Genomic DNA, 20,004 nt, shown 5'->3' with positions numbered 1-20,004 from the left:
AGCCGGAGGAGACGGAGGGGGAGGAGGAGGAGGTAGAGAAGGAGAAGGAGAAGAAGGAGGAGGAGGAGGAGGAGGAGGAGGAGGCGTGTGAGGGAGGAAGGGCCCGGCCGCCCGCGAGGGAGGGCGGGGGAGGGGGAGGGGGCCGGCCGGGCCGGGAGGGGTGGGGGGGCAGCCAATGAGCGGCGCGCGGCGCGGGGGGGGCGAGGTCTGGGGGATGAGGTAGGATGGGGGAGGGCGCAGCCCGAGCGGCGGAGGCTCGAGCCATAAACAAGCGCCCGGAGGAGCCGCGCAGGAGTGAGGCGAGCGGGGCGCGCGGAGCGGACGCCGCGGACCTTCTGCTGCGCCACCGCGCCCACTCGGCGGCTCGGGAGGCGGGGACCGGCCCGGAGGCTGCGCCGCCGCCACTACCGCCGCGGGGCCGGCCGACGCGCAGGAGGAGAGGGAGGAGGCGCCGCCAGCCGGGGCTGGAGCCCAGCGCAGCCGCCGCCGCCGCCAGAAGTTTGGGTTGAACCGGAGCTGCCGGGAGGAAACTTTTTTTCTTTTTTCCCCCTCCCTCCCGGGAGGAGGAGGAGGAGGGGAAGCCACCGCTGGCGCCAACGCTAGTGGGCTCGGGGTCGGCGCGGCCCGCAGGGGGGGGCGGGGGCCTCGCCCCGCGAGGGGAGGCGCGCCCCGGGGGCCCCGAGGGGGGCGGCGAGGACCGCGGGCTGCGGGTGCGGCGGCGGCGGCGCGTGTGCCCCGCGCAGGGGAGGGCGCCCGCCCCGCTCCCGGCCCGGCTGCGAGGAGGAGGCGGCGGCGGCGCAGGAGGATGTACTTGGTGGCGGGGGGCAGGGGGCTGGCCGGCTGCGGGCACCTCCTGGTCTCGCTGCTGGGGCTGCTGCTGCTGCTGGCGCGCTCCGGCACCCGGGCGCTGGTCTGCCTGCCCTGCGACGAGTCCAAGTGCGAAGAGCCCAGGAGCTGCCCGGGGAGCATCGTGCAGGGCGTCTGCGGCTGCTGCTACATGTGCGCCCGCCAGAGGAACGAGAGCTGCGGCGGCGCCTACGGGCTCCACGGAGCCTGCGACCGGGGGCTGCGCTGTGTCATCCGCCCCCCGCTCAATGGCGACTCCATCACCGAGTACGAAGTGGGCGTCTGCGAAGGTACGGCCGCCTGCCGCGGGCCCCCTCCCACCTGGCCGCGCCGAACAAAGTTTGGCCGAGACTTTCCCGGGGAGAGAGGGCTCCGCGGGAGGAGGGGGCCGCCTCCCCCGGGAGAGGGCCCCCGCGTCCCCCGGTTCCAGCTCGCCGCTCCCCCGGACGCTGGGCCGGTCGCGGGCGAGGGTGGATCTCGTGGGTGGGAGCGGGCGAGTGGGGGTGGCTGCGCAGAGACCCGCACACGTGTGGCTGTTCGGGCTAGGGCTGCGGGAAGGGCGGGGGGCGGGCCCCGCGCCCCGAGGTGGAGGCGCCGCGGGCAGGGGGCACTGCGGAGGCTGTCGCGAGCCCCTCGGGGAGTCCAGCCCTTGCCGCCCTCCCCGCACTAGCGCAGTGTGCTACGGAGTGCTGCGCACCGTTCTCGAAAGTCCCTTTTCTGTTGGCCAGGAGACGTGTCTTCAGCTCACACTCCCTGTGTGACTCTTTTATTATTTTTTCTTGCGCTCTTCCTTCACCCCCTTCCTCCTCTTTCGCATGTAAATCAGTTTCAGCTCCGGAATATGTCAGCCCAGGGGAAGTTAGTTACATACGGTGGTTACTCATTTATTTGCCTATTGAAAACAGTCAAAGCCTTTCTCTTCTGAATGGGGGCGGAGGGGGGGGGGTGCGGGGGGGGTGTCGCACCTAGGAGTGAAAAGTTGTTGCTGACTCTTCGTGGCTGCCTTTTAAGACCAGATATCCGCGTGTTGCGTGTCCTGTTGCCGGTTCCTTTTTGTTTGTTTGACAGCGAGCGTCGTTCTGCTGTTTTCTCCACGAAGCATTGTGCACCTCGGTGTGGAGACTGACGGAGGGAGAAAGCGGTTAGAGTAGTGAGCCACCCCCTCGTTGGGTGGACCCCTGTGGGTGGGCGTGGGCCCTGAGCCCTGCGTGCCTGCCTCGGCCTCCAGGTGCTTGGTCCGGTTTGGGGACTGGAGAGAGGCAGTGAGGTTTTTTGGTTTTTTTTATTTGGCTAACGGGCAGGACTGGGTGAGCACCAGTGAAAAGCGGGATCCCTGCTCGGGCTGACGTTGGGGTGATGATCCTGTTCCGGGGCATCCTGGTGCAGAGCACAGCTGGCTCACTTCTGGAGGTGCGGCGAGGAGGAGGGACAGGCGCCCTCTGACCTGGTCCCTGCCTTACTAACCGCCAGCACCCAGGAGACCAGGCAGGGAAGGGTTTCTTCTGAGGCGTCTTTCTGGGTGCATGTGTTTATCGTGCTGAGGTGTTGAAAAAGAAGGTGGCAATCCTAAGGATAAAATGGGTCTATTCAAAGACTTGAATTCTGTGATTTTCTTTAAATACATACACATGTATTTATACCTGTGGTTTTGAGAGTTTGGACAGTTCTGGAAAATCAAAAAGGCTTTCCTGGTTTGGAAGCTAGTGGGCAGTAATGAGTGAAGGGAACTCTTACATGGAAGGGCCATGGAGCGCTGCTCCCTTAGGACTGGGTTAGAAGAGTTTCTTTGCCTGAAATACAAAAGCCTCCCAACCGGGGTTAAGCCCCACGTTAAAACATGTGTTTTTATTTCTCACATCAGGAAAAAATGGCCAGGAGAGTAGCTTCTGATACAATTTTATGTGTTTGATTTTGAGAATTCTGAATGAGTTGGACTAAACGATTCATCCTTGAACCCTTCCACTTGGAGTGTATAATTTACTTACGCCAGCCTCCCATAAATCTAAAAAGAACTAGCAACATGAAACAAGGTTAAATGCAGTGGAAACTGCTATGCCCTGCGAAGGACTTTGGAGGTTTTAACGATTCTAACCCTTGTTTTGTTTCTTCGTGATGTATTTCTGGTGAAAGAAATGTGAAGCTCCAGGAACATTCACGGCAATCAAATGTTTTGGTACCAATCTTCCAGTATCACAGTATAGAATTATTTTGGCAGTTTGTCAGTGAGCTTTTCCTTCCTCTGAAATGATGGGCTCTCTTAGCTTCTTTTTTTTTTTTTTTTTTTTTTGGTGAAACCCTGTGCACTTGGTATTAGCCTTGAAGATCCTTGGAAGTATTTGTTCCCATGATTGTATCTCAGTTAGCATTTCTCCAGCAACACTTCTTATTTAGCAAGACTGTTTTCAGCTGCCCAAACTGGGTGTCTGGCATTTATTATTTTATTTTTAGATTTCTAAAAGCAGTGGTCAAGTTGTATTCTAAATCCATGAAACTCAAGTGAGAAGAACAGTATTACCTGGCATAATATAGTGGACACATACACAGATATTGTCAATCGTGTGTCTAAAATTTCAAGGATTTTCATTTTACTACAAGATTTACAGGAAACAGGATTAATCTTTTTTTTTTTTTTTTTTTTAATGAATTAGAGGAGTCTCTACGTGTCAGTAATTATCTTGGTACTGACCTTCTGCCTTTTTGTTGTTGTTTGTGAGAAATTTCTCAATGGCTAGTCTTTCCCTCAGTTTCCATTTTTATTTAGAAATTCACACATTGAAGCATGTTTATTATAACTGACATGAATAGGAATTGATATATTTTATTCTTGTTGAAGTCTCTTTTGCTGCAATTTTTGCACTAAAATGACCCCTACTGGTTGTATCTGTTAATGAAAACTGTTTTGAAAACTTATTTAATTGGCTACACTGAGAAGTCATATTGCATGTTATGGAAACATTATCATGACTAATCTACCTACTTTCGAGGACATAAATTAAATACCAGTTACATTGTTCCGTTTGCCAACTTGTAGTAGTTTTTTATTTGTGTTATTCTCCATTCTGGCTTTGTCGGGGGAAGAATACCATGTCTTTAATTGTGGTTCACATAGTGAATTAGAGAAGCTAGGGGTAACAATGGACCCCTGACAACCTGTGGCTCACTGTCATAAGTTTTTAAGGCACACCAGCCCATAGTAGGCTCTCACTAAATGTGCATGGAGCAAATGGATGAACCATCTTCTCCATAGAGAGAGTAGCGAAGGAAAAAAAAATTTCTGGAAGAGTAAATACTGTGAAGAGTTATGTCCTGTGAAACATGTGACCTGTACACTTGGTCTTTTCAGCGTTGTTTAGGTTGTTATCAACTAATTCATTACTTTAGGGGCACCTGGGTGGCTCAGTTGGTTAAACGTCCGACTTCGGCTCAGGTCATGATCTCATGGTTTGTGAGTTCGAGCCCCACGTCGGGTTCTGTGCTGACAGCTCAGAGCCTGGAGCCTGCTTAGGATTCAGTGTCTCCCTCTCTCTCTGTCCCTCCCCTGCTTGTGTGCACGCTCTCTCTCTTTCTCTCTCAAAAATATACGTTAACAATTTTTGAAAAAAATAAATCATTCCTTTAAAACATTTTTTTATTTGGCATAAGTGCATTTTAAAACTTGATCATAGAGCCAAGTACCTCAAGTTTTCTCTGCTCTCTCTCAGTCTAAAAAGTGCTTTCTGGCCCCCAGGAGGGCACAAGTCTCTTTACTGTTTCCATTCATTAGGTGAGTCTCCTGTTGCACTTTCTCACATCCTAAGTGGCTTGTTCCTTGGCTGGGCTGCCTGCCTCTGGGTAAATCATCTAGAAGCCAGAGAAACAAGTTTGGATTCTGAACTCCTGAGGAAGAAGACTGTATGGGAGATCAAAGACAGAGTTTTGAAAAGTTACCGAAGTGGGATTTTCTAGGAAGAATGTTTTGATTGTACGGTGGGGATTCTATTTTGAGATGGGGTCTAAGGACCATTTTCCCTCTTACATAGAATAGTACGTTATGCTTCTGTTGTAAGGGGTGAGGGCGAGGTGGGGGCAGTGTGAGCAGCCTTCTCTGTGTAATGAAAGGGCAGGTGATGGCTTGAGTTTGACAGTTTGTGAGGACAGAGTGATTTGGAACCTGGTGGACATTACTGAGTGGCTTTGCCCTGAGAACTTTGTTGTAGAAGAGCCAGGCGATCGCTATCGTAAGGAAGCACCAACTTTTTCCCCCAGTGCATACTTACTCAGTAGCTTCATCGTTGTGGAACTTAACTTTCTGTGTTTTTACCACGGCGTCTACCAAACTGTCTCTTCAAAACACGGTTCTTGTATTTCTCACAGGTTTTTTAACTTTTCCTTCCACCCGGTTTTCATGGGGGCAGTGAGGAGGAGAACCAGCCTGTGCTTATGTCGTGGCTGCTTATAGCAAAGAACAATGTTGTTTTCTGAAACAGTTGGCCTTTAGAAAGTTTTTTTTTTTTTTTTTTTCTAAACCCTGGAAGGCAGGGATGGAGATGATGGCTCCTTGGAAGAGAGTGTGTGGAGCATCTGAGGTCAGGCCACAGGAGGCCAGAAAACGTACCAAACGATTTGTTTATGCACAAGCCACAAGGATCTCCTCTCCTGGCTGTGTTATGTAGGACTTGAAGTCAAGAGTCCATGGGGCTCCTTGGGTGGCTCAGTCAGTCAAGCGTCGGACTTTGGCTCAGGTCATGATCTCGCAGTTTGTGGGTTCAAGCCCCACGTCAGATTCTGTGCTGACAGCTCAGAGCCTGGAGCCTGCTTCAGGTTCTGTGTCTCTGTCTCTCTCAGCCCCTCCCCCGCTCATTCTCTCTCTCTCTCTCTCTCTCTCTCTCTCTCTCTCTCTCAAAAATAAACATTAAAAAAATAAAAAGCCAGAATCCATGGGTTTTAATTTTACTAATTAAAAAGAAGACAGGAGGGGCAGAGTTAATACTCCTGTATTGGCGTTAGAAAACTTGAAACACCCGGCACTCCTTGTTTTTGAAGAGTGTGTTTTGCTTTCCATTTCGAAAGTCTTCATTCAGGTGGAGTGAGCTCTTAGATGCCAGAGAGAGAAAGAAGCCAGCAGAGGGCCTATAAAATTACCTTACTGGGGTATGGGAAGAGAAACCAGCGCAAGTAAACAAGGAAATAATTAGTTCCTCCCCAGAGTAAATATTGACGAAATATGGAGAGACTATTCACTTCACATATACAAATGACAGGACTTGGTGACCTTGTCTTTGACTCTCAAGCTTACGGAATCCTCACTGTTATTCAGGAGTCCAGTCACATAAAACACTTGGCAAAGGGCAAACGAATTGCATAGTACCAGAAAGGCAAAAATAGCAAGCCTCAAATCTAGAGATATTTGCTGCCATTAATTCGTGCTTAACAGTGACCAGGAGAATCCACAAACAGTTATGATGGCAATGCAGTTAGGAACAGGTCAATTTAAGAAGAAAACTGCCCGAAGAATCCTGCAGCTGTGGGCATTGCACCCGACGATAGGCCGTATGTGGTGAGATGGGGCAGGTTTCTGTGTTCTGGGGGCTTGATTAGATGTAGTTACTTGGACAAAAAAGGGGGCCAGCTTGGGGATGCTGGGGACAGGTGCTATAAGTTGGGGGGAACAAGTAGATGACCCTACAAGGATAATAGAGCGGGAAGACCGAAGAATGACTAATGGAAGAAGGGAAAAATATTGAATTCATCTTAGGGCAACTGTGCCATCCTTTGAAGAATAATCCAAAACGCATTCCAGACATTAATTGTGGAATTCCTGAGAAAATGTGGGCGTGTTTAACAGCTTTCAGTTGACAGTACTAACATGCAGATGGCAGTGCCACTTTATTTAGCACGTAAACGCCATCCTATGGACAATGATGAGAGGACTGGAAGGTAAAATATGTTCGGTGAAGCAGGTTCCTGTACCGCTGGGTTCCATATGTGGCCCATGCAGCATCAGGATTTCGGAGACGCCCCAGTAAAGCTCAGTTATTTGTGGAGGAAACTGGGCTGGCCAAGCATGCATGAGTGACAAACTGAAAGCCTGGCTTCTCAGAGGCTGAATTCTCCGAAGCTGAGTTTTCAAAGATCTGATTTGTCTTGGCATAGAAATCAGTCACTCATTCATCCACCTTGTGGTCTGTACAATGCCTTCTGCTGAGGCAGGGGGCAGCTGGGGAGCTTGAGGCCCTCAAACGTGTTCCCTACCCTTTTTACCCTTCTAATCTCAATAAAGAATAGGGAGCCAGACGTTAGAAAGTCTACACGATGACATAAGTTCAAGCCAAGTGGTAGTGATTTCCCAAGTCTGTATCCATGATTACGTGGTGAGTGAAATAGGTAGCTAATTTGTTCTGGGAATCACAGGATCTGAGACGATCTTTTCAGGCTCTGGTGGCAAAGCTGAAAAGGAGAATTTGAATTCGAACTAGGTTTAAAAGTAAGAATAGGAGCTCTTTTGGGGGGGGTGGGGGTGGGGAACGGGATTCTACCCATTCTTCTTAGGGCCTGTGCAACACCTATCAGAGTGTTTCCCAACATCTAAGAATGAGGCTACATTCTTAATGCTTTACTAGCTGTGGTTCAAAACGGCAAGTTTCCTTTTCAGAGTGATTTTCTCCTTGTTCTAGCTTGTTCCACTAGGCAGATGAGCGTGGGCAGTGAGCTGAGAGGCATCCCTTTATCTAGCACCTTCCAATCTCACCCACTCTCTGCTGCTTGTCCTGGCCAGTAGCCTGGTCAAATAATGAGAAACCTCTGTGCTTCAACGACACCTCCTCGGTCTTGTGGACAGAGGAGTAGTTGAATATACTTAGATTTAAGAATGCCTCAAGGTAAACACTAGTGAGTGTTCATTTTGGGCCGACATGAAAAAAAATGTTAAAAAGGTCCTTTTTTCCTGAACAGATTTCAATTCTTTACCTCCCTTCCCCAGCCTCAATTAATTCCTCATGCAAAATATTTATACTTTGATGAAAACATATCATAGTTAGAAACTTGGTGTCCAAAGTCAAATCTGTACTTCTGTGCATCTTTGTTTTCTGTCTGTGCAGTGGGGTTAATAATAGGGTTGCTATAGGGACTCAGCAAATGGATTCCTGTGAAGGACTTGGAAAAATTACTGGCAGGTGGTAAATACTTAAGAAGAACAAAGCTACTAACCAGTATAAGTGAAACAACCTGATATGGGCATCTTCTGTTCTGCTTAGTCCTCATCTACCTGAGTAATGGATCATCGGTAGTTACGGAGTTTGGGCTCTTCGAAAGGGAGAAAATTATTGAGTTCAGGTCTCCTCCTCCCCAACCCTGTAAGTGCATTGAGTTAAAAAATAAAAAACTAAGGGCCTCTATCAGCTGCCTTTCAGCTATCAGCTGCCTTTCTTTCTAATGCCCATTTGTTAACTTTGTCTTAACAGTTTGTGTATTTGGGGTAAAAATAGGGAGGAATCTGAAATTTCTTGCATTAAGTCGTGGGAGTTATGAAGGTAGCCATTTACCTGTGGGCTGATACTTCATTTGGGGAAGAGGAGGGCATCTGTCCTCACTGTCGTCAGGACTGTGCATTTCCCTAACATTCTGGGGAAAGAGTTCGCCTCTGGCCCCTGGAGTGTCCACACTGCTGGTCTCACCGCAGGATTTGGCCTGACCGGAGCTGAGGAAGCAGCCTGTGTTGCTGTAGCCCACCTGTGTCGGGGCCCTGGTCCCACCTGCCGCTGCAGTTGGTACAGACTAGGCACAACTGGAGGTCAGACGTGTAATCAGACCTTTCCTTCCTACCGGTTTTCCAGCCATCCTTCTGCCCACAAGTACTTGCTGCTATGGGTCTGGTCTTTGTGCTACACTGCAGGAATGCCGCTTCCCTAAGCCTCAGTTTCCCTGTCTAAAACAGTAATAGGTAACATGTGTGTTGGCTGTGCAGATTAAACGAGATAAAACTGTGCTTCTGAAATTCTAATGTGCACACGAATCACCTGGGGATCTCATTCAGCATGGTGGTTCTAATTCAGGAGGTCTGGGTGGGGCCTGAAATTCTGCATTTCTGATAAACCCCCTGGTGACTCAGATGCTGCTGATCCTGGGACCACACTTTTAAGTAGCAAAAGGCTAGTCCTTATGAAGCATGTAGAACAGAGTGCGGTGTATGAGACCTGATAATGTTCCCTGCTATTGTAGTTATTTTTCAGCCACAGTAAATATGATAGGGACCCTGCTTTCAGGGGCCATGGTCCAATGGCAGGTAGCTGAGACGATTCTGTCCAAGACAGTTACTTACAGCTGTGCAGTTCCAAGATAAGGAAGTGCTGAGCATCTCAGGAGCAAGTAAGAGGGGCACTAACTCTGACTACCAGGAAGGATTTAGTGGGGGGTGCAGCACCAAGTGGGATCTGAGGGTGTGCTCCACTCCTTCCTGCTTCCCACTCCTCTGTGCATGATGTCTTAGGAAAAAGAAATTAGGTCTTGATGCTGGACAAACCTGTGTTCAGATCTCAGCTCTTATTTTTTAACTGAACAACCAGCTTGCTTGGTTGTTTTGGCCTTTAGTTTCCTCATCTGTAAAAGTGGAATACTCCTAGCTTTCTTTGAAGTAGATATTATAAAGAGGATTGGAGAGTGTATGTATGTATATATAAAATTGCACAGATAACGTGTGTTGGTGTGTGTGTATAATGGCTAGTATAATTCCTGGTACCAAATAGATTTTTCAAAGATGTTAATTCTAATTTTCATTCTGTTTTCCTTTTCTTCTTTGTTAGCTTTTAATCTATAAGTTAAAAAAAAAAAATCCACTTTGTGACACACACCTCCTTCACATTGACATCCAGGACTGCTGTAATTCCTAGCCCCTGTTTCAGCAGAATGTGGGCATTTGCGTGATTTTGTGGTTGGAATCCATAGTGGCAGAGAACTGCTTCAAAGTAATATTTTTAAAAAGGTGACATCTCTTAATATTGATGGCATATGGTATAATGGAAGGAAATTAAATTTCCTTTTATTGTTAGAAGTTTTCTGTGGGTTTCTGGCCATCGCTGGAGCCATTGGAGACCTCAGGAGCGTCAGCAAGCAAGGCTGGGGTCACTGCAGTTAGGGAAGGAAGGAAGCAGGAAGGAAGGAAGCAGTGGTACTCACAGCCAGCTCAAAGACAAGGGCAGGTTAGGAATGAGCCGGGGGTAGTGTCCGGCCGGAGGACATCTGCATTGCTTTTCTTGATCCCGTCTGTTCCGTCCGTCCGTCCTCTGGACTAATACTTCCGCTTTCCTGTGGTCTTGGCTTGTGGTCTCTCTTCAGCATCTTTGTGCTACAGTGGGAGGCTAGGAAAGAACACCCTAGAGTTAAAATAGCTGAGTTCCTGTCCCTTTGGAACTGCCACCCTTCTTTCATGCCTGCAAATGAGTATCATTTTTATCCAGTAAATATGGTCTGAGGACTCACAAGGCAAATGCTTTTTACTGGCTCTTACGGAACAAGGAGAAAGAACTTGATGAAGGTACAGTCTTTGGAATCAATGGTTTACAACTCTTTTCTATTTTCTTTTGGCAACCAAACCTTATTATCACATCGTAGAAGTTGAATTTTCTTTCAGAAACTCTTTTAGCACCTAGCATTGTAGTACTTCTGTCTTTCATCAGGAGTGCTGGTATTCAAACATGTAACCTACAAGCAAGGCAAGATCAACTTTCAAATTTCAGGGTTTCGTCTAAGTATGTGTTTATCGAATCCAAAAATAACACCCTAATTTGAAATAGCCTGGGAACATTTGTCTTATGAACATTTAAGAAAGCAAATTAAGTGTTAATTATATTTTAAGGTGTTATTTTACATTTCAGGTTCCTGGGAAGATAATTTGAAGAGTCTGCTCTTTGGAATTTTTAGCAAAGTCCTTAGTCCTTAACAACCAGCTGCTCTGGCTATAGCAAGGTGGGAAAAAAAAAAAAAAGATATAGGCTGTAACTAGACACTGTGCCTGTCTTATTTAGCATTTCAAAACAAAAACCATAAACAAACATCTCAGATTCAAAACAGAAAGGAATTTCTGGCAAGGCAGAATGAAACCTGAGCCTGCAAAGTCCTGGGTCTACGAGAGGTAACTTATTTAGCTTCGAATCCAAAGGCCACAAGCAAACCGGTTCATGGCTGTGATGAAACAAAAGGCATCCCAACATTGGAGAGTTGGGATCCTTCTTTTTTAAGATTCCAAAAGACCTGCCAGAATAGGGTAAAGCTACCTTAAGGATGTTTGACCTGAACTAGACTTTTCATGTTAGGAATCCATTGGGCCACTTCAGACCCATGATGTGGGAAGAACCTTACATACAGGACGTATGTGCTCAGTCCCCTCAGTGTGTGTTTATAATACTGCAGAGACCGAATGTTCCATCATCTTGTCAAATGCAGACCTGGAAAACCTTCACATGGTTTCCTCTTTTCCTCACCTTCCATAGTTGGGAGCATTGCTTTTTTTTTTTTTTTGAAGGTATGGGTATTTACATCTGGCAAGAGGAAAAGGGGATAAATTGTAGATTGTTCTGGGTCTGAAAACCAAAGTAGAAAGATTCTTAAATGGTTTGAGAAAGATTGAGTACGCTGTGTGTTTTTCAGAACCACGGAGTTCTTCTATTTCAGAGTTTAGGAAAATTTATTACCACTGTCTATGACATAAAAGTGAAAGGCCAAATAAATTTCCATGTTTTAATCAAAAGAATGAATGGGTTCATATATATTCCAGTTTGTTGCAGGAAGGATTTGAGGCTGTTCAGAAAGACAAACAGCACAACATTCTTGTGTGTGAGAATATACCGTGACACGGGAGACAAGCCATGCCTCTGGATCTCCTGTCATCCCTTAGTAGCTCCATAACTTAAATAAAACCTTCTCAGCTCCCCTTGACTTTACCTTAATTTGTGGAAAGGGAGTTAAATAGTTGCCTACTTGAAGGCAGAGGAACTGAAGTGATGATATCTCCAGGCCCTTCTGGTCGTAAGGTCTATGTGTTTATGTGTGAGACGTGTACACAGGAGTCAAATATTACCTTGTGTCTGCAGAGCCAAGCAAGGGAAGAGTGGTCATGTCTACATGACTCTTTGCCAAGTGCTGTCGACGGGAAGGGCCTGGAGGAAAAGATCAAGGGTTTTTACATAGTTCTGTTTATTGAGAGGCGGTAGAGAGGGCAAAAACACAGTTATTGGGAAGTTATTGACGTCTTGAAATGCTGGCAGTCTTGAAGCCATGGTAACTGTGGCCCGGCCTGGAGTGCGGGTAGAATTTACGCCTCTCTTCTGTGGACGCGCTGGCCTGCTGCCTTCACTCTCTCTCCATTTTCTCCTTTACTTCATTAATTATGATGACTGTGAGTAGGTAGGTGACAGATACCACAAGGGGAGAAGCTTGAGCAAAGACAGGCCAAAACTTGCCCAAATTCACATGCTCATTTCTGCCTCTGACACTAGGAGAGAGTTGAGTAATTGCTGTTCTCCCTAATACTGCAGGCGGCAGCCAAATTCCCGGCATTCTTTTACCTTTGCTGCTGTTTTCACTTGCCAGGGAGTTTCCTTAAGGAGCAGGCTGGATTTAAAGGAACAGAGCAGTTGTTGCACGTGAGGAAGGGGTACTGGCCCAGGGAGGCCGCTGGCTGCCTCCTACGGGGAGGATGAAACACCTAGTCTCTGCAGAGGGACAGTGTTGCAGGCCACGCCAGCTTCCTTACCTCTGTGTGTCGGGAGCCCCCGGAGCAGGGAAGCTCTGTCTGTGGGACAGCAAGTCTCCACTGGCTGTATTTTAGGCACGGGACCAGCCGGGAAGTTTGGGAAGTTGTCTCTTTGGGTCTAGAAACATCATCCTTCCTTTGCATATTGTCCAGGTGGTGTGGACCTGTGGCTCTGAAACTTGACGTAACATGAATTATTCTAAAGAATGCGACACTCAGCCCAGCCTGCAGTGTATACCAGCCATCAACAGGCTTCGCCCTGTGGATATTACATTTTTGCCAAGAGCAGCCTTCCAGAATGAGGTGCTAGTTAATTCCAGTCGGGCATTTATTCGTTAATAAGTCTGCTGAATGCTAAATACTCCATTTGGGAGTATGCAACACGAGAAAACTCAGCAGCTAATTATTATGTAGATCTCTTCTGTGATTCTCACTTTCAGTTCAATTACCTAAGCCACCAATCCCTAGCAGTGTGAACTTACTTAATTTTTAGTTTTCTGTGATAGTTTGCTTTTTTGTTCCCCCCAATTTTTTTTTTTTTTTTGGCTGCCATTTGTAAAACTGCTCTGAGACTGCTAATACTAGATAGACATTTTATATTGTTTAACAGAAAATGTTTCTGGGTCGTGGAGTACTGTGGCTTGCCTTGTCGTCTTTCATTTCTTTCTTTCTTTCTTTCTTTCTTTCTTTCTTTCTTTCTTTCTTTCTTTCTTTTTCTTTCTTTCATGATATCGGAAGCCAAATCCTGTTCTGGATCTAATCCTCTCCCTTCCCAGGGTAGATTTCTGGATAGCTAATAATGGTGGTGTCTGAAGTAGCCATTGAGGGGTGGGTGGTATTCATTTACCAACCTGAGCTTTTGCCGAAAAGCTAGGTTCTACTTTGCTCTTCTTTATATGAATAGGTCTTTATTTGGTTTTCTTCCTGCTTGGTTGGTGCCTGTTAGATTAAGAACTTAAGAACTTTTAAACTTTGGGGTCAGTAATGAGAGTCTGAATGCCTAGGGCCTTCTCTCGAGAACCTTGTCTCTCAGAAGTGGCCAGAGTGTTCAGTGTGTGTTTGCTGCCATCAGAGTCTGTGCTAGAAGGTCCATTTGATACCTCTCCTGCCCATGTCTTTGTACTGTCCTTTGGCCCTCCTTCCTCGTGGCATCCCTGCCATGACCCAGTGTGAGCCATATCTCAGGTGCCCTGAAAGGCATGCTTTCCAGAATTTGCCTCCACATTCTTCCCAGCATGGTTGTATGCAGCTCTCCAGCTACTGGTAACCCACCTAGTAAGAGAAGTTGGTGCCAAGCATCAAATCTTCTGTGAGGACCCCTTCCAGTAATGGTGTCTGCACTAACAGGATGGCAGAGATGAGTTCTGTAGAAGTGTTTGGAGGGGAAGTGTTTGCCAGTACATAAAATTCATTTGACTCTGTGGAATATGTAATATGGATCAGCAGGTGATAAAAGTTCATAAAACAAGATTCTTTACAAGGTTGTGGTGGACTTGCTGGCCTAAAAAGATGCATCCAGGATGGTAAAATGTATCTGTAGCATCAGCAGCTGGGCATACAGTTCCAGATGTGACATTGAGAGGAAGCTGTTAATAATTTCTCCTTTCAAGATATAGTTAACTTCATACCTTTGGGGGGAGAGAGAGAGAGAGAGAGAGAGAGAGAGAGAGAGCGAGCGAGCGAGAGCGCATGCGCGTGCACAGTTGCTGAGGGCACAGTACAAAGAATACTTTGCATTGTGTTATGTATGTGCTGAAAACAACTTGCATAGTTGGAGCAAATTAAGTATACTATCTACTCTGTAGATCAGCAAGCTGAAAATGACTTCTTAACAAAGATTGTGCATTGTTTTATTACACTTGGAAAACACAGTTCTAATTAAAGGGCTTTGGCTTTTAAACTACCTAGTTAATTGGGATATCTATACGTGGGCAAGTGGAGCTCAGGAAAATTAGACTTCTTTCATTTCTTGCTGATTGGGACAGAAGATTTATTATCCGTAGGGCAGTGTGGGATGATTTATGGTAGGCTATCAGTAAACATAGTTTTTGGCCTTACACAAGAATTTTAGATGTGATAGCAGAAAGGAAAAGCAGAAATTTAGGGTGAGAAACGGAATACCTCTACAGGGAAATAAGCAAATGAAAGAAGCCAGAGGTGTTTTTGGTTGGAAGGAGATGAAATTATTTCCAAAGACTATGTTGGGAAAAGGTGAGTGAGCTCTCAGCCACCAAGTTTATTGACTATCTCTTCAGGAAATTGTATTCAGTGCTTTGGAAAGAGAAAGGAAAAAGACTCTGCCAATAGAGTTCTGGAAAACTTGAGGGAGATAAAGTATTTACATGCTTTATAACATAAAACATGTCCAAAAGAAATATATAGTTACAGCTGCATTTGGCACTGAAAATAGTCATGTATTATATTTTTTAAACTGTGTGTGAATATGTAAGCATGTGCCCTGGAGTCAGAAATGCTTGGCTGATACCATTTCTGGAGAGACTGGAAAAGTAGACGGTATTAAGCAGCTACAAGCATCGAGAAAACATAAGGATTATTAGTAGTAAAGAAGGAACAGTGAATTGTTTTTTCTTTAGAGGGGATATATCTCATGTACATAATTCCTACTTTACTTTTTTTTTTTAATCTTAGTATAAGCATTTAACTTCCCAAAGAGCCTTGGTAATTTGCATGTTATTACTAAAAGCCCACAGGTAAGGGAAAATTAGACTCCTACATTCAGTACCTGACTATTCTCCTCAAGGTGTAGGTTTTCCGACTTTGTTTCAAGTTTGTTGGACAGAGACCCTTTGAGAATGCAGAAGATGAGATCTGTTCGACACATGCTTCCTAATATCTGTCGCAACCAGAAGTTTGGGGGCAAAGCCAGCAACCGGAAAATGGGTGTGGTGTCCGCTTTCAGACTCCCCCCAATTATCTTTACATCCTTCAGAATGTGTTCTCATCCCTCAAACCCTACCATTTTGTGCTGCTTCCTTTGTGAGGACTTCCTGCCCTGCCCAGGAAAAAGCATTGCTACCCCCCACCCCCAGTGCCCATAAATAGCACTTTCTCCTTCCCTTGTTAGAGCACTTTTCACACTGTGTTAGAGTTCACATTTCTGCCTCCCTGCCTCATTGTGATCCATTCGAGCGCCAGGATTGTGTGTTATCCTAGCGCTTGGCACTCAGGAAGAACTCAATGAGCATTTGTTGACTAAATCTAAACTCAAGGTCATCCAAGATATTATACAAAAACTTTTTCCATCTGAGCTGTGTGGTTTGCATTGTGCAAACGGAAACAAACGAAGCCTGTTGAGAGAATTCCAGTGAGGAGTCTCATCCTTGCAGAAGGAAGCTTAGAACTGGTTAACCATGGCCTCTCACCTGTCGTACACCTCCCCCCAGCCCGTCATTCTTAGAACTGAGTTTTTAAATTTTGCTATGATAGGTTAGTTTCAGCTATATTTATTTTGGCAGATATTTAAAGGTAGTTTTCATTTGCGAGGACTTTTTCCTTTTTGCCAGTTTGCCATAAAAGTGTCACCTTTCATTCACCAACCTTTCGTCAGCTTGTAAGAATTTTCCTTGTGGGCGGCAGCTTATAACCTCTTTACCACCAGCGATCTGGTGCACGGAGCCCTTGAAACGCTACAGTGATCAGTTGTTTGTAAATAATAACTGATACACATAAAATCATGAGTTACTGTATAGATACTTCAGATAAGCGACCATATGAGTAATTGGTGATAGTAAACCTCTGTTTTCAGCAAATCCAGGGTAGTGTCTCAAACATGTGTGTTGACTAATCAGGAGGGAATTTAATTTAACAAACACGTCTAGAACTTGGAGTCTGTGAGTGTTAACGCCAGCAAATGACATAACCTCTTTACTGCTGCAGGTGATCTCCAAACTTCCTCAGGAATTTAACCGTACACCTTCTTTGGAGAAGGAGATCCTAGCCAACAGCATGATGGTAGAAGTGTGTGACTGTGAATAATAAAAATGCCTCACAATGGTTTGAACAGGAAGTCCATAGGAATGCAATATAAGGAATTCAAAAAAGTAAAATCCCATTTGGATTTACTCCAAACCCTATGACTTCAGGGACTGAGGAATTCTTGATGACTCCTGGCTGGAGTCCCAACTTGTTATTAAGCCCTGTGGAGTTGTTTTTCCTTTAGCACTAGTAATGAAGTCTTAGTTTGTTTGTTTACTTTCTGAAAGTCTGAAAGTGGTTTACAAATTAAGACACTAAGACAGTAGACCCTTAATACAATAGTGAATTACAACCCTTGGGTGATCTATCTGGTGTTAAACTTTTCATCTGCTAAAAAAGAGAGATTTGGCCAAGATAAAGTATACAGGGTCATAGACACATATACAGAATTATCCTGATAAATGTCAGGCACCTAGTACCTTCTATCACTTTAGTGAGTGGATCTGGAGAGCCCCGTTTCCTGAGTGCGGCTTTAATTTTGATGTCAGTGGTGCAGCACGTGCCTTCGACTTTCCCATGTTTAAGATGCCCCTGTCACACGTGATTGTGATTGTTTATAACGTTAGTGTCATGGCTGGGGGTTTTGCAAGAAGCCACTTTAGAGCACCAGTTGTTATCAAAGCTTTGGGAAGGGGGAGGAGGGCAAGCTGGAACCAATACCAAGGTAAGCTTATGGTAGTGGAGTTCTAGTTTTCCATGATGCTTCGTTGGCAGCGAAAGGTGGAAGATTTTAAGCAGGGCCATTTGAGTGTCCACTGATGATTTTCCTGTAACTCTTTAAAAGTTTTTTTTTTTTTTTTTAATTTTTATGTGGCTTCATTACTGTTAAAAGTTTAAAAGTCAGCTCCCAGACTTTGGGGCAGGTTTGTTCTGGAAGTGTTGCCTACTCTGAGACTTTATCAGCAGTAAGAGGATTTAACTCGATGGTGGATCCTGCCCAAATCAGAAATGGGTGTATCGCAAAACCCTCGGCCCTTTTTTGTTAATTTGAGGTAGACGGTGAAGGAGCCCGAGCTGTTCTTGCGGCTGGGATAGCGTATTTACTCTCGGTCTTTAATAAAATAAATGAATGGAGGCAGAGGACTGGGAAACACACTTGAAGGAGGGAGGGCCCCTCTTGTCCTAAGCCAAGGTAAACAGTTTTGTAACCGAAAAGTAGACTTCCAGGAAGGTGAGAACCGGAGAAGTAGGCGTCAAGTACAACCAGCAAGTACCATTTTCAGCTATAGAGGTAGCCAAGTTGCCCTGACTCCCAAGAAAGAGCCTCTCAGAAGTATTCAGGGGAAATCAGTTTCCTCAACTGCTGGTCTTCTGTTGGTCCGTTATACCGACAGCTGGACCCAGGGACAGTGCGTGGGGAGGAAAGGCCATGGTTCTGCTGGAGAAAGTAAACAGATGCGGCTGACCTAGGGAACCTACGGAAGGCCTGGCAGGGCAGCCGGTGGACTGGAAGGATGCGGTGGGAAGGCATCCCTGAGTCTGCGCCTGATTTTGGAGTTAATGGAAACATAGACATTTTCTTTCTGTCTTTGTTACAGTGGAAAACTGTGTCATTATGGTGGACAGCTGCACACACATTGCAAATTATATGATGTGTACATATACTTCTACACATCCATATATGCAGCATGCACACATGTGAGAAGAATTCCTCACAAGGTCACATTCTGGTCCTGATAGTCTCTCTGTGTCCATTTCTGCCATGGTAGCATTTTCTTCTAATTGGAGTTGTTGGACTCTGTTAATTCCAACAGAATTAAAAAATTTTCTGTTTCTGGCCATCTTTAATTAGTTTATATAAATAAATATGTGTAGATTGTCTCCTAAGAGGCTTACTTAAAGCTGTGGGCATCTCATTCCTGTGTTGTTTCTTCTGCAGTTAGTAAGATACTTCATCAGGTTTATGACCAGAAAGGTAGACCATCAAAAAAGATTCATACCGAAATTCCTTAGAACTTTTTATGCTCAAAGATTCTTGGAGATTAGTTGCATGTGGTAAAGGGCCTTGCCTTGTTTAAAAAAAAAAAAAAAAAAAAAAAGAGCCTGGGTCTCTTGAATGGTTATTTAGGAAGGGGTTACCTAAATTTCTTTTTTTGTAGTTTATTTCCTGAACATCTTATTTCCCACAACTAGCCATGTGTGCTGGGGCCAAATGTTGGGTCCACTGCCTGCTTAAGAAAACAATTATAAAGGCAACATAACTTTACTAGACAGTTTGGGAAATAGAGAAGAGAAACTGATCCAAAACACTTTTATTCTGAACTAGTTTTGTGTTTTTGTATGTGTATATATCCCGTCTAGTCTTCCTCTGTGTACGTACCTTTTTTAAATCCTACGTCTTGTATATTCTTTCCGTTAAAATTAGATCAAATAAATTTTCCTGTGTTGCTCTGTAGTCTCCATTACTATAAGCTGATTAATCAAGATGTGCTGACTGTACCTTTCTACTTCATCTTCTTTACCCTCTTTCATTTACGGACTATCTATAAAAGGCAAAAGGAAAACAAAAACAAAAACAAAAACCAGTCTGAATTTCAGGTGAATTGAAGGGAAAATGTTATGTAGTCTTAACTTGTACCCATGAGTGCCTAAGCTCCCCAAGCATATGATAGTTGTCTCCTGTCCCCTCCCAAAGGATTTGACCACTTGCTACCTATGCCTGTGGTCCTTTGTGTCTGGGGTTGTGGCCTGAGGACGGTGGCCTTTAGCTGCTTGTCTTATATCCTTGCTACCACCAGGATTATGTTGACTCTGAGGACACTGAAGCTTTTTTTAACCTTTTCCTCTGTTAAGTAATGATTTGTTGGCTTTGTGCAAATAGCCAGCCCACTGGGTAGGGACATTTTTATTCTGTTGCTTTTTTTGTAGTGCATTATTGGATTGCAAATATTTATTTAGGATGAAAGACGGATATAATTAACTAACTACATCCTAAATAGGGACTAGATACTGACTTCAAGATGAATTTGCAATCTTTGTGCTTTTCACGCATTAGACATAGGCTCTTGTTGCCAGTGATTTTCTCTGGGAATTTAAAACCGTTTTCCGTTTTCCACTTCCACCAATTTATAAATGAAAACTGGAGGCCCAGAAGTTATCCCATAAGGCACATGTATAAAACTGGGAAAAACTTGGGTCATTTTTGGAATTAAGTCTGTTGAAACTCTATCAGGGCAGCAGACTTTTTTTTCCCCCTTGTATTATTGCCTGATACATTAATAAATAGCCTTTACAACTCATAACTAGTTTCACATTCAAAAGGTATAGGTAGCATTTGTTATAATAGATTGCGTTTCATTTCAGATTCATTTCTGTATTCTTTGTTTAAAAATTTCACAAAATCAATTGGCAAATAGTATGCAAAATCAAATCCCGAGGCTTCATATATATTTTATATAAATTTGAAGTGCTTTTTAAAAAGTAATTTTTTTTTACAC

At 45.1% G+C, this 20,004-nt stretch overlaps 1 protein-coding gene across 3 annotated transcripts in view; it reads left to right on the top strand.

Annotated features, from left to right (window-relative positions):
- The first annotated feature begins 738 nt into the window (after positions 1-738).
- Positions 739-20,004, top strand: part of CRIM1 (cysteine rich transmembrane BMP regulator 1) — a 191,695-nt gene continuing 172,429 nt past the window's right edge. Inside the window, exon 1 of one of the 3 annotated variants that reach the window (XM_047854122.1) lies at positions 739-1,136. In XM_047854122.1, coding sequence (XP_047710078.1) covers positions 806-1,136 — 331 coding nt within the window. In that variant the 5' untranslated portion in view covers positions 739-805. The remainder of the gene's footprint in view (positions 1,137-20,004) is intronic. The other 2 variants (XM_047854124.1, XM_047854123.1) reach the window with 2 other exon arrangements.

The sequence above is a fragment of the Prionailurus viverrinus genome, chromosome A3 (genome assembly GCF_022837055.1).
Source record: "Prionailurus viverrinus isolate Anna chromosome A3, UM_Priviv_1.0, whole genome shotgun sequence".
Classification (NCBI taxonomy): domain Eukaryota; kingdom Metazoa; phylum Chordata; class Mammalia; order Carnivora; family Felidae; genus Prionailurus; species Prionailurus viverrinus.
This window is presented reverse-complemented; position numbering and strand designations above follow the sequence as displayed.